The sequence below is a fragment of the Cinclus cinclus genome, chromosome 3 (genome assembly GCF_963662255.1).
Source record: "Cinclus cinclus chromosome 3, bCinCin1.1, whole genome shotgun sequence".
Lineage (NCBI taxonomy): Eukaryota > Metazoa > Chordata > Aves > Passeriformes > Cinclidae > Cinclus > Cinclus cinclus.
The window spans coordinates 71,463,465-71,477,149 of NC_085048.1; the positions used below are offsets into that span (position 1 = coordinate 71,463,465).

The 13,685-nt window shown below is 42.0% G+C and overlaps 1 protein-coding gene across 3 annotated transcripts in view; it reads left to right on the forward strand.

Moving 5' to 3' along the window:
- Positions 1-6,978, forward strand: part of TRIM67 (tripartite motif containing 67) — a 33,946-nt gene extending 26,968 nt beyond the window's left edge. For all 3 annotated transcript variants that reach the window (XM_062489148.1, XM_062489149.1, XM_062489150.1), the window contains 2 exons: positions 5,775-5,937; positions 6,913-6,978. In XM_062489148.1, the coding sequence (XP_062345132.1) occupies positions 5,775-5,937; positions 6,913-6,978 (229 nt within the window). The remainder of the gene's footprint in view (positions 1-5,774; positions 5,938-6,912) is intronic.
- Positions 6,979-13,685: the final 6,707 nt, after the last annotated feature.

Here is a 13,685-nt window from a genome sequence, read left to right on the forward strand (position 1 = left end):
GAGCTGGAATCAGGCTCTGTTTAGTTTTCTGCTGACTGTCCCAGCAGATCTTCCACTCTCACTGGTGTTTTCAGGTATTTTTCCTGTTATACCAAACGATTAAAACAAAGTTTTGCAGTGATTTTTAAAACATTGAAATGCAGGTGTCTCCTTAAAAAGATAAGGTTGTGTCAACATGGACTGTATCCTGAGGTTGGTTGTAATGTCTCCCATTGAATATCCATTTATACTTTACAGCATACCTGGGCTTTAGGTAAGTACACTGCAAATGCTGGGAATTTCTGTTTGAAACATGGTTTGATTTTGCAGTTCCTTACAGACAGGTGGAAGAACCCTGTAGCTAGATCAAAAGCTATCCAGAATCACTTGGATTATTTTCCATAGGTCCAAAGACCTTAGATCATGACCTAAGACAATATAGACTGAAATAACACCAGTGTAATAAATATACCAAAAAGTTCTCTGTCCCTTTAACATCTTCATTCGAGTCAGGGCAGAAGTAATGTTAAGCTGTATTAATTTTAATGCTCTGTGGAACACCTTATGTTTTCTGGAAAAAAAGCTAGCAACCATTCTGTGCACCACTGTCCCAGAAACCTATTTTATGGACTTGGTGCTCGGCATGCTCCTCCTGGCAAGCAACACACAAGCGAAGGCAAAAGGTTTTTTCTGGGAAGCACAAACAATGGAAACACTTAGGATTTCCAATCATCCTGCTTAATCAGGAGAACAGAGTGCTTTCTGTTGATGATAGTTTCCCAGTTTTTACCTGATAAAGCACAAAGGCATGTGCAAGGCATGGATAGACCCATGGAATATCTGTTCAAGGGAAGTACACACGCAAAGGGCATGTAGTCTTATGAAATCACATGCGCTTCAATGAAATTAGGTCTAGGCATTATATTTTTAACTGTGACAGTCAACTAGGTCAGTTTTTTAACTCATTAGCTGTAGTAGTCTCGTGGAAACAGTTATTGCTGCCTATTTGTTTTTCCCCACTGGACTCAAGTACATGACAGCACATTATCATAATCCAAAATTAATTAATTGTCAACTTTGAGCCTCTGGAATGCTGTTATGCTGAAAATTACACCTTAGTAATAGTTTCTTGCTTCCTAATGTTCATGAGAATGAATTAGGGTAATTAATAAACTACTAGTTTCAAGGATAACCTGAGGTAGAGCTTGAAAGACTAATTTGTGTGGCTGGTCACATTTAGAGGACTTTTTTGTTTCTTTCACTCACAGCATTTGGATCTAGCATCACTTCTGTAATGCTGGAAGAGGCATGAACAGAAGACTCTAATGCATCCAGAAACAGAGGAATCTCTTTGAGAAAAGGCTGAGGAAAGTGGTTAAGAAAATATTTCAGGGCAGAGATATAGGCTTGGGAGGCACATTTAAGTCTTGCTGCTCCCAGAAATCCGAGCCAGGGAAAATCATGGAACATATCCTTCCAGAAGCTGTGCTAAGGCAGATGGAGGACAGGGAGGAAATTGAAGGCAGTGAGCATGGCTTTACCAAGGGCACGTCCTGCCTTACTGACCTCGTGGCCTTCTGTGGTGGAGTAACTACAGCAGTGGACAAGGGAAGAGCCATGGGCAACATCCATCTGCACTTCTGTAAGGCCCTTGATATGGTCCCCCACAAAATCCTTCTCTCCAAATTGGAGACATATGGATTTGATGGATGGACTGGCCAATGAATAAGGAATTGGTTGGATAGTCACATCCAGAGGGTAGTGGTCAACAGCTACATGTTCAGATGGAGGCTGGTGACAAGTGGTGTCCCTCAGGGGTCCATACTGGGGCCAGTTCTATTTAGTATCTTCCTCAGTGTCATAGAGAGTAGGATCAAGTGCACCCTCAGCAGGTTCACAGATGACACCAAACTGAGTGGTGTGGTTGACACACCTGAAGGACGAGATGCCACCCAGAGGGACCTGGACAAGTTCAAGAAGTGGGGCCATGGGAAACCTTATGGGCTTCAACAAAGCAAAGTGCACAGTTCTGCATCTGGGTCAGGGCAGGATGGAGGATGAAGGGATGGACAGCACTCTGCAAAGAAGGACTTGGGGGTATCGGTGCCTGAGAAGATGATCATGATCTGTCAGCATGCACTTGCAGCGCAGAAGGAAAACTGTGTCCTGGGCAAAAATTGTCACAGGGATGGAGCATCTCTCCTTTGAAGGAAGGCTGCAGGAGGTGGGGTTGCTCAACCTGGAGAAGAGAAAGCTCCAGGTAGACCTGACTGTGGTCCTTCAGTACTTAGAGGGGGTTTATAAGAAAGATGAGGATAGTCTTTTTAGCAGGGCCTGTTGTGCTAGGACAAGGGGAGATAGTTTTGAACTGAAAGAAGGCAAATTCATACTAGCTATAAAGAAGACTTTTTTATTTTTTTACAATGAGGGTGGTGAAACACTGAAACTGGTTGCTCGGATAGGTGGGGGATACCCCATTCAAGGTCTGATTGGATGGGTTTTTGAGCAGCTTGACCTAGTTGAAGATGTCCCTGCTTTTTGCAGGGGCATTGGACTAGATGACCTTTAAAGGTCCCTTCCAATGCAAACTATTCTGAGAGGCGCTGTATGCCCATTAACAAGAGGCACTGACACTGAATGCAATAGATCTGTTCCTTGTCAAAGTTCTCAAGAGCAGGACTACCAGGTGCTACAGGCAATACTCCAGCCTCTACAAGTTTATGGAAGGAAGGAGATGTAAGTCACACTGAAATATTTTATACTGAAAAAAACCCAGAAAGTTGAAATCTAGGTTATTTGCATTTTAGTCTCAAAAGTCCCTTGCAATCAAGAGAGTCTCTTCTTTGGCTTCAGAGTACAGGCTGAGGAACAAATGCTACACACAAAAATGCTACAACTGAATGAAAAATGCTATCATTTGCAATAGATATAAAGTTCTTAAGATGCTGTAAAGCTAGCACTTAAACTATTGTTAATGGAAATCTGAAGTATTTATTCAGCTTATTAAATTGTTCATAAATTGTTAAGTTTTATTTTTAAATAATAGTGTAACTACTCTTCTTAATTCCTCAAGCTCATTCATGCATTCGTATTCTGCACATTTTCCAAGCTGTTGCTGAAAGCATCTAGGAATAACAGCCTCTACTGCCACAGGCAATGGCATTTTTCATGGCAGCCAAATTCCCCTTTCTGTACTCTGACCTTCCAGGCTTCTGCACAGCACTTCTACGCTCAGGACTTACTGTTGCACACAGAAATCAAAATGTGCAGGACAAATGGGATTTACTTGAAAAAAATGAAACAGTGTTGCCTATCTCCAGATTTGGATTGTCCTTTAACAAATACTAAGTATTTATTAAGGGAGCATTGCAACAAAAAAGTTTTATTTTCCTTTTACATGAAGGGTTTCTGGCATTATATGCTGTGAGTGTCATTAAGTATCTTAAAAATGCATTACAGTAAAAGGAGCAGAATTTTTACATGGTGCCACAGAGGCGTACCAGGAGGGACCAACATCAGTTTGAGTCTCTTGAGCTATTTGGCTGCTTTTACCACAACAAAAGCATTTATTAGAAAAAATATCCTGTAATGCTGTCTAAATGACGTACATAAGAGTGAAGAAATGTATTATATATGTTTTCTTTTAAAACAAACTCTCCCAGCCCTACTCCTAGAGAAAGCAAACAGGAAAATAGACAAAAAGTGCTGGAATCCTCCAAGACCTGTTCCCAAGGAAAGCATAGGATGCTGAGTAAGAGCAGCTGTTCAGCCCCAGAGGAAGTCCAGCCTCCCTTGTAGCAGTGTGAGGAAGAGCTCCTGCCTGCTTCTGTCTTCCCTTTGTTCTGCCAGAGCCAGTTTCACACTGTGGGGAGATGGTAGGGCAGGAATGGGGCAATCTACCTGCTGAATTCCTGCAAAACTTGGGGCAGGAATAAAGGGAGAAGGTCCCCATCCTTCTGCTCTGCCCCTGCACCCCTGTGGCTCATGCAGGGCCCTCAGTTGGGTCCTGCCCTTGCCTGGGCTGGAATCTGCAGGCAGAATCCATCTCCTCTTTAGTGGGGCTGTCCCCAGGGGCTGCAGAGGAGTCATTCAGTGTCCCTGTGCAGAACACAGCAAATTAGCCCATGAGAAACAAATTAGCTTGTCTTATAGGGAAGAACATCATAATCCCAAAAAGAGTTGGTGTTTCTGTTTCCCTAAGAGAATCAATGTCATTTAAAAGAATGTAGTAAAATCCATTTTAAGCAGGATCTAAAATTAGCGTCCGAAAATCAAAGCTGTTCCTAAACAGATAAAAAAAGAGCAATCTACTTGTAAATAGCTCCAAATCATAGTACTGTTGCTTCCCACAATCTCATATTGAGTTTTATGATTGAGGGCTTTTAATAAAAACAGTCTATATAGTAAGATACCCAGGGTAGGTAAGCATCTTAAGTTTTGATGGAAAATAATTTATCTTATGGTTTTGGAGAAGAGCTCAGAGAGAAACTTATTAATGCTTATAGGACCAGAAATCAAATCAAAGGAACCTGAGAACAGAGAGTTTTCTCATCTAACACCTCTCAGAGTCAATCCATGATTCTTAACTATACCATTATTGTTTGAAGAGCTTTAAATGAAGAAATCAGAACAGTTTTGTATAGTCTACCTTCAAACGAAGCACCAGTTGCCACATTTGGTCTAAAAGAAAACGGTGTGTGACACCTAGTGGAGGAGAGGAAAATTTCATACTCTGCATTATATTCTTCCTTATCATATTCCAATTCTCCCCCCCCACCACTTTTTTAATGTTTTGCCTACCTATTGTGAAAAAAAATTATGATAAAATACCATTAATATTGTGAATGTTGTGTGCCTGAGGCAAGTGCATGGGACAAAAGACAGCTGCTCCCTTTCCTATTGCAAATTATTTGAAATCTGATTTACTCTGAACAAATTGTGTCAGTCTGTAAATCCATCGCAGAGCCCCATGATGTCAGCAGAATAGCAGTGCCTGTGGCCAATCTGCATATCTAGTGGATATTTTTGCTCAGTGTTCTTTAAAGTGGTACTGAGTTTGACTAACCCCCAAGTCAAAGTGCGTTAATGTCAAATCGCTCAAGCGTGTAATGGCTGGAGTCTGTCCTGGCAAGCTCTGATACTACAGTAGCTCTCAGCAGCTGCTCCTGACACAACCAATTATCACTGGTATTAATAACTGTGCCTGCATACTCGAGACAGCTCCCAGTCAATCAGAAGCTACACTTGGGCCTAACCAATCCCAACTTCCCTTCCTCCCCAAAACCACTGTTTGTTGTAGCTGTGCTGGCTCCCTGGGCTCTGGAAATCTGGGTACCCTTAGAGCTTGCCAAGGTGAGTAGTTGAACTGGAAGTCTCTCTCTTGAGCTGTCTGCAGGCATATTGATTGGAAATAGACACCTAGCAAAACAGCTTCCTGCTTTTTCATTTCCTGCCATGCATAACTTCACTGTGATAGGGTTACTCAGAGGTGCTGTGTCTGCAGAACTCCACTGGCTCACCTCCTGATTTGCCATTAGCTGAAGGGACCTGCTAGCTCTGGACTCCATTTTCACCTCTTAAATTGCAGTTGCAGGAGAGGTCGATCTAATTTCTCTTTAGGATCCCATCATTAAACTCCCATAGATGTGGTATAAAGGTGTGGATCAGTCATCACCAAATGCCTCAGGGACAATAATTTCCCTGTGCTGCTCCTCTCACTAAGGCTGGCTTGTCCTAGAGAGAGCAGCACAGTGCAGCCCTCTGCCTTCACCAACACTGTGCCCTTTGTACCACAGGACCGAAGGAGGAGTTTCTAAAGGTGCCACCGTTGGTGTTCTCCTGGATCTGAACAAGCACAACCTGACCTTTTACATAAATGGGCAGCAGCAGGGGCCTCCAGCATTTGAGAACATCGAGGGCGTCTTCATGCCCGCATTGAGCCTCAATCGAAACGTCCAGGTAAATCTGCCACAGTCCAGCCCCACTTACCCTTTCCAGCTAAAGGAGCTGATAGCATCATCGATAGGTAGTCAGTACAGATAGGGGTTCTGTCCTTCTCGGGCTTACATCTAGGCTACCCACACTTTTTGGACTACTCTGCCTTGCCTGACCAATGTGAAGAGTAATGCTGTAAAACAAGTAAAAGTACCTGCACGCACTAATTCCTGCTCTGATTTTCCTGTGATGCTCCACTTGGAAAGCAGTGTCTCTGAAGTCCCTTCCTGCCACTTTGACTAAAAAACATCTTAATTCCCCCTAGATCTCATGTTTGGAGATAATTAACATTGGCAAATGAGCAGCACACTGGTAAGGAGAGCAAAGGCAACATAGTCAGAGAACTAGCACAACAGAGAAGATGCAGTCAGCACATCATTCTCGTGTTCTGTGTACAAGAGGTTTTCCTCTTGGAGGAACTTTCTTTAAATATAACACATTTTTACTTCAAGACCACTGTTTATGGCTAGAAACTGGATGTGGTATAAGAGAGAACCTGTGGAAATACCCAGGAGCCTGAGGACGGAAGGAGGTCAGCTTAGGTCAGGCAGGACAAAGACAGCCAGGGTGGAACACTCATCATGTACATGGGCCCCACTGCGTGACCTCTGGCCTGAAGCACTTGGGGTCCCTCATGCAGAGATCCCATCCACCTTGTACCTAGCAAGCAGCACTTCTGGATACCTACAACTAGTGGCTAGATTTGGGAAAAGATACAGACACCTGGCTTCTCAGTCCCAAAGTATTCAGGAGGGAAGGGGGGAGGAGACTTGTTTATTTCAAAGACTAGATGTCATCTCCATTAACAGTCTTGATTTAAACTTAGACCTGCAGCCCCACAGCCCTTTCCATGTCATTTTACCTGCACTTTGCCTTCACAAATGCTCTTTGCTGAGGATGTCTCAGTTTTGAGTCTAATGTTATTTCTTCTTTGTGCAGGTGACCCTGCACACAGGACTGGAGGTACCACAATCTGTAAAACAGCCCAAGTTGCCCAACAACTAGTGAAGCCCTCGTCTGACACTGTGCTGGATTCTGTAAGCTTTCTCAGTGTGTTTTGGCACTTTTCTGTAAGTCAGTAAAAAAGCGTCCTCTTCCCTGACTTAAAACACTGTGCAGCATGCTGCTCACGGGCTGGTTAGAGCTAGGCCACTCCATTTTCAATTTAACAGCCATAGCAAGCACATCCACTGGACTGGCACTCAACTGCAGATGGGTACCTGAACATGTCTACTCTGCATTGCATCCATACGTACACTCATGTGCACACACACACACACACACAAACACATCTGTAAAGCAAAAGGTTAAATGAGTGTATTTTCTCTCTCATGGCTGGATTTGTGCTTAAATATTAGGGATGCTGGAAAAAATGAGTGAGGCTGAAGGACAATGGATGTTGGAGCAGTTTATCACTTATCCAGGTACTTGGATTCCCTTGCCACCTGAAGTCCTTAAATAAAATAAAGAAAGCATATGTTTTGACAGCTGAAGTGGAGGTTATATGCTCAAGAATTCCTGGTTGTCAATTACATTCAGAGGTTCAAATGGCCATGAATTATTCCTTCTGGCTGTAGACTGCAGTGAGCTATAGGATAACGTCCCCTTAGAATTCAGTGGCAGAGCTTATTATCTGCAGTGGAAACAAGATTGGTTCCCAAATGCTGCTATGAAATAGCTGTGCTCACTGTAGCTAACACCATGATACATGCACATGCAGAATTCCAGTACAGAAAGTTAAAAGAAAAACATACTTGATGCATTTTAGTGTTTGTTATTTAGGCATGACTGTGGAGACACAGAAAATCTGATTGTGGCTATCAGCACAACTCTTGAAAAACAGTGCATGGGAGATTCCTTTGAACTGAAATGATAAGAGATTTATTTAAATATGGCACATGCAAAGTCTCCCATATTGAGAAATGCTGCTTTCCAGCCTTGATCCTGATAAAACCTGTGCAGCTGTAGTTCCAATGTAGCTTTGAGATCTGAAGCCTTAATTTTCTATTAGATTACTGTGAGCTACTGTGATCCTAATGAAACACTTAAGAGAGATTAATAGCAGTAATGCAAAACCTGTCCCTAAGAAATTTTCTGCATTGGGACATAAATCTTTTGCAAGACTCGACCTGTGCCTGGCATCTCCCACAACAACGAGTGGCCATTTCAGGTGCTGCCTGTGACAACTGGAGTCTGACTGACAGTGATCTTTTCTCACAGCCATGGCACTGTCACCTGGCTACAGTTGACAGAAAACCAAGCATTGGTTTGCCCGTGTGCTTCGTTTCCTGTGAACCCGGTTAATGTATGCAAGTGTGTTGTGTATAGTGGCAATGTGTGAGGACCAGATGCAGCAGAGTTGGTGAGCCCATGACATCTTGGACTCTTGTCACTCTAACCCTATAGAAGTGTGGTGCTATCAAACAAGAAAAGCATAAACTCTCAAATCCCATCAATGTACGATTTCTTTTTTTTTTAAATTCTGCTGCTTATACAAAATTTCCTCTTTGAGCATACATATACGCACATGCATATTGTTATCAGGCATGTAATTATTAAACTTGAAAACAAATACTCTAACCAAAATCCAGGTTACTGCTTTGCATTAAAGCACAGCCACAGGACAAACAGCCCAGGCCTGCCTTCAGGCAGCCTGCCAGCCCCCAGATATCCTGCTGCAGGCCACTTCTGATCTCTGTCTGGAGTACATTACCCAGGTAGTGCTGAGTGATGGCAAGGCTTCCCTGTGGCAAAGCAGCCAGAATCCTCCCATGGGTCATCCCACCTCACAGCCATTGTGGGAAGGGAAGGGTGACCCAGAACAGAAGTGGGATATTGCACAGACACAGAGCAGTCTGCCATCCTGCTGCCTGTAACCAACCAAGCATCCTGTAGCTCACCTCTCCTGCGGAACAGCAGCACACCTTCAGCAACGTCAAGACTGAAATAAAAAATAAAACCAACGATGGAAAAAATGTAACGTATGCTTTTGAGTGAGGAAGCAACAGTGCTTCCTTTAAAGTCCGGAACGGATTGTACTTGTAAACTTGTAGACAATGGAATAACTGTGCTATGCTTATCTTGGTTTTGTAAAGAATGTCAGAGACCAACTGTGTTATGATCTTCAGTTTCATTCAATACCATATGAACTCATGCAAGATTTTCTAATTAGCAGGTCTGTTTTAACCTACCTCAGCTAGAGTGCTACCAGACCCCAAATTTCCTTGAGTGTGCTCTTCTATGAACCTAACAGTTGTAATCATAGCATTGGCTTTGAATATTGCCAGTCAGAGTAGTGTATGGGAATATTGTACATAAATTGCACATAGTTTTTTATATATGGAAACATCCTGTGATAATTTAATATGGAAGGCACTCCACTTTCACTTGTATTAAAAAAGCCAGGACATTGTTTGTTTTGGGACAGAGCCTTTGTCTTTACTCTCACCTTCTTGAGTAAAGGAAACTGAAATGGATTTACATCTTTCTAATCTTCAACCATTGCCAGATGTTTAAAATTAATTCTGAATGGGTTTTAGAAGTGTTTGAAGTACTCAGTTTTTGTTTTCATATTTGCTTTGGTGTCAGTTCCTGGTGTATTGAATCTTGGGGAGAATACACTGAGTGACATGTTGTTAATTTCTAATGAATATATGGACAGTAGGTAGGAACAGTGAATAGAGAAGCTTGGTTTTTACCCTCTACGCATTCTAACATTCACAAAAGTAGGGTGGCTACCATTAAAGACTCCTTTTAACCTAGCAGAAATGCAAATAAGTTAAGAGGAATACAGTAGAAGCAGGCTACCTGCATTAGTAAGACTACTTTACCTTAGGTCAAAAACTAAGCAGTGTTTGCATGTGTTGGTTGTGTACACAATCAAGGCCTTACATTTGGCATGGCCTGTAGCAATAAACCAGTTATCCTCATAGAGTGCACTCTTATGACTTCAGCTGGATACATTTTCATAGTTTGATTAACAGAAGTAATGCTTAAGTAGTTAAAATTACTCTAGGAAACTAACAACTCCACACATTAATATTTATGCAGATCATGCAGGGGCCATCTGAACACAAAGCAGAGCAGAATTTTCTCTTTGCAGAATAGCCTTAGCTGGGGAGAGGTGGGGCACTCCCACTGCTCTGCTCAGGGTGGTCGTAGTTTCCTTCTCTGCAGGCAACTTCCCCAAGGCCCATCTCATTATAAACCCAGCAGTTTGCACACTCTTCAGCTACACTATCTCTTATGTCAGCTTTTGTTTCCCCCAAATGCTTTCTTTAGGAGGGATTCAGCCTTTAGTCCCTGCAGAAGCTCTGTTGATGACTGTCAAGGGAGAACCCAGAGAGCAGAAGAGTGGCATAGATACCCAAGGGGACCACTTTGTGTGCTCTTCTTCCTTTTGTTCCCTCAGAGTATTTCTGCAGCTCTCTGGGGCTCCAAGCTCCTCTGGCACCTGGACCCACACAATGCTGCCTGTCACGGGACTCTTCAGCTCCTAGAGGCCAGGTTGCTTCTCATAAGCAGGAGAGCAAAAGCCTTTTGCACTGGGGATAAATCCCATCCGCTATGGTACAGAGCCCACACAAGGTAACTGTAAATTGACTTAATGTTTTAAAAAACCCCACCAAAACACAAAACCCACAAACACAAACTCACCTTATTAACAAAACAAAGTTTGACTTCTGCATGCACCAGTATGGAACCTCTGAACAGCTGCAAAATAAATACAGCAATCGAACTTTCTGTCCTGCAGAGCAGCAAAAGACTCTCAGTTTTCACCTACCCCTGGGAGACCTAACCTTAGCCTTTTGTAAATCTTCTTCCTGGCTCTTTCCTCTGTGAATTTCCATTAAGTTCAGAAGCACTGTAAGACTTCCCAAGGCATGCAATGCTATAGAAATTCCACTTCCTTCTTTTCCCTCATCAACTTGAAAAAAGCTCACAAGATCTTTTAGTAACACTTAATGTCAATATAAGCACACATATAGCTGACAATCCCTTGCTCCTTCTGCTGTGGAAAGGTATGTGCTATAAAGTAAATCTTAGTGAGGACAGTAGAATACTGTGATGCATTACAAATTTGAAAGCAATTTGGTTTCTAAAAACATAGAAAAGATAGGCAAACAGCACTGTCACCTCCTATACTTGCCTATGCACTTAACATACATAGAGGAAAATATATTGGACTGAACAAAATAAATTAAATAAGCACGAGCTTACATTTATCAGAGTTTAAGAGGAAAAGTATTAAATGTAATTTATTATATGCATAATGTTCCATTATGTTGTAAATAATGCCATGATAGTGTATTGCTGTAGTTTGTTCTTGGCTGGTGAGTTCTGTGGTAGTGCTGTGTAAATTGTTTTTTATTTTATTTTCTTTCCCCTCAAAGCATAGTTAGTAAAGATGGCAGAGGCCACCCCACACTCTGGTTTCCCAAGTGTTCTAGAGCAAGAAGAATGTGAGATGCAGGTTTTATTTTTTCCTTCTTTCTTACATGATAATATTTCTTAAGGTAAGAGAGATGAGATTAAGGCTAAGCTGCCACCACCACTGTATGAAAAACACTGTGTTTGCAACTGCCAACAAGAGGTAGTGCATTTCTGGACCACAACTCAGATCACCTGTACGGAACCTGTGAGAAGGGATGGAAAATGCCACAACCTGAGAACAGCAGCTTTCTGGTGCCATCTAGCATGTCCTTTGGTCACAGAACAGAAAGATGAGGAAGGAGAGTTGTTAGACCCTGTCTCAGGCCTGACCAGCTTTGCAGCATTCTGCTTAAATAGCAAAACCAAGAATTCAATTTTGAACCAGGCAAGATAATATGAAAACACCAAGCATCTTGGCTAGATCAATGCTGGAAGGGAGATTACAGTTACAAATCAACCACATTGCAAATGTAAAGGGCACTTGTCACTGAAAATTTACCAGCAAAGATGGAGAGTCCTTTTAGGTTTTCTTCAGAAAAAAAAAAAAGTGAGCTGCTTCTAGTTTTTACTGACAACATTTCTGGTGGTTCCTCTGCCCAGCTCTACTGAATACTGCACATACACAGCCAGGTGGAGCAGCAGCCTGAAGCACAAATCCATAATTAATAAGACACACTTGGTCTTCCCAGGTGCAGAAGCCCATATGCAAACCTCAGAGACTGTTATGTGTGGGGCTCCTGCATCTTTGCACAATACAGGAGACAGGCATGTGTTTCACTGTCAGAGGCACTCGGCAGCATTTTCCCCTTTTGTTAAACAACCTTTTAGTTGTATTTTTTATTGCAAACAATTCCAAGCAGAATTAATTTAAAATTATTTTTTATGCTAATTGGAGGATTTCTAACATTCCCTTGTGAAGCGGTAGATAGAAATATTCCTGGATCCTGATTGCATTCCTTTATCCTCCACCTCCCTTAAATGTTGTCAATAAAAACACTAACCTTCCTAGGTAGCATGGTGAGAAGACATTATGTGATGAATATTAAAAATAAATGCATGAGGTAAACCTGCTGTTATTTCTGATTGTTATATGAAGCATGAGTAACACTAATTTAAATGTTGGCAACTAAAAAAATGCAAAGGAATCAGAAAATGGAGTTAAATTCCAGTTAAATGAAAGACAAGAAGTTGTTTCTATGTTTTCTTAACTACAACATTACTTTTTCTTTACTGTCATTTCCCATAGCTTATATGAATTCGGAGCTGGTGAAATATACATCTCTGCTATATGTGTCTATCACCAGATCAAGAGGAAAATACAAACTTTTTATAATTTTGTACCTGTAGCAAACGTTTGTATTTTTTGAATTAGAAACAAACTGCTTTTTGTCTTTTGGTCCAACTAAAACTTTGTGTATTATTACCCTTTTGGAAAACCTGTCATATAAGTTTATGCTGTTTTACAGTTTCTAAATAAATTCTTATAACATTGCCAACAAATCCAGCATCAGTACCCTATTTATTATTACAGATAATGATTTAAAAATACTATGCCATTACATAGATGAGGCTTTCATACAGTTTACATGCCTATCTCCTACTGTTGATACTGCTTTATTACCACAGTCAAGAATAAGCCAGTAAATGGAGAAAGCCAGGAGTGTCCTTCCTCAGAGCAAACATCTGTGCCTCAACTTCAGACATATCCTGATCCATGAGACATCTCTTTCTCAGCACCACATCACTAGCTCTGGCTCATGTTGGTTATAGAACACCTGGGAGAGCTGTTACCCAGCTTAGACACTTTGGGAAATCACCCAGTCTCTAGAAGTTTCTAACCCTGGAATAAGCAGAGGCTGAAAAGAACCATAGCATCAGTAGATTCTCATTGGAAAGCCCTTTGGGTAAGTGTGAAAGACTGGGCAGAAAGCTTGTCAGAGCAGAGAAGACACAGACTCTTAAGAAATGACCAAGTCTTGGAGCTGCACGCCTCTGTCAAACAGATGATCTGTGAGGGACTCAGTAGTGCTTCAGAGGCAGCACACCCAGCACATTGAGCCCCTGCAAAAAGGCACTCACAAAGCTACACAGCCTTCACAGATGTCTGTCACTAAGGCAGAATAAAGCACTCTGACACAGCACCAGCAGCACCAGGGTAAGAAACAGGAACCCAGCCAAAACAGGAGAGAGTGCAGACAGCAGTGTGGAGACACATCAATCACAGCCTTTCTTTTTCTCTCCTGCAAAAAACCCACCTTGTCATCAACTCCTTTATGGCA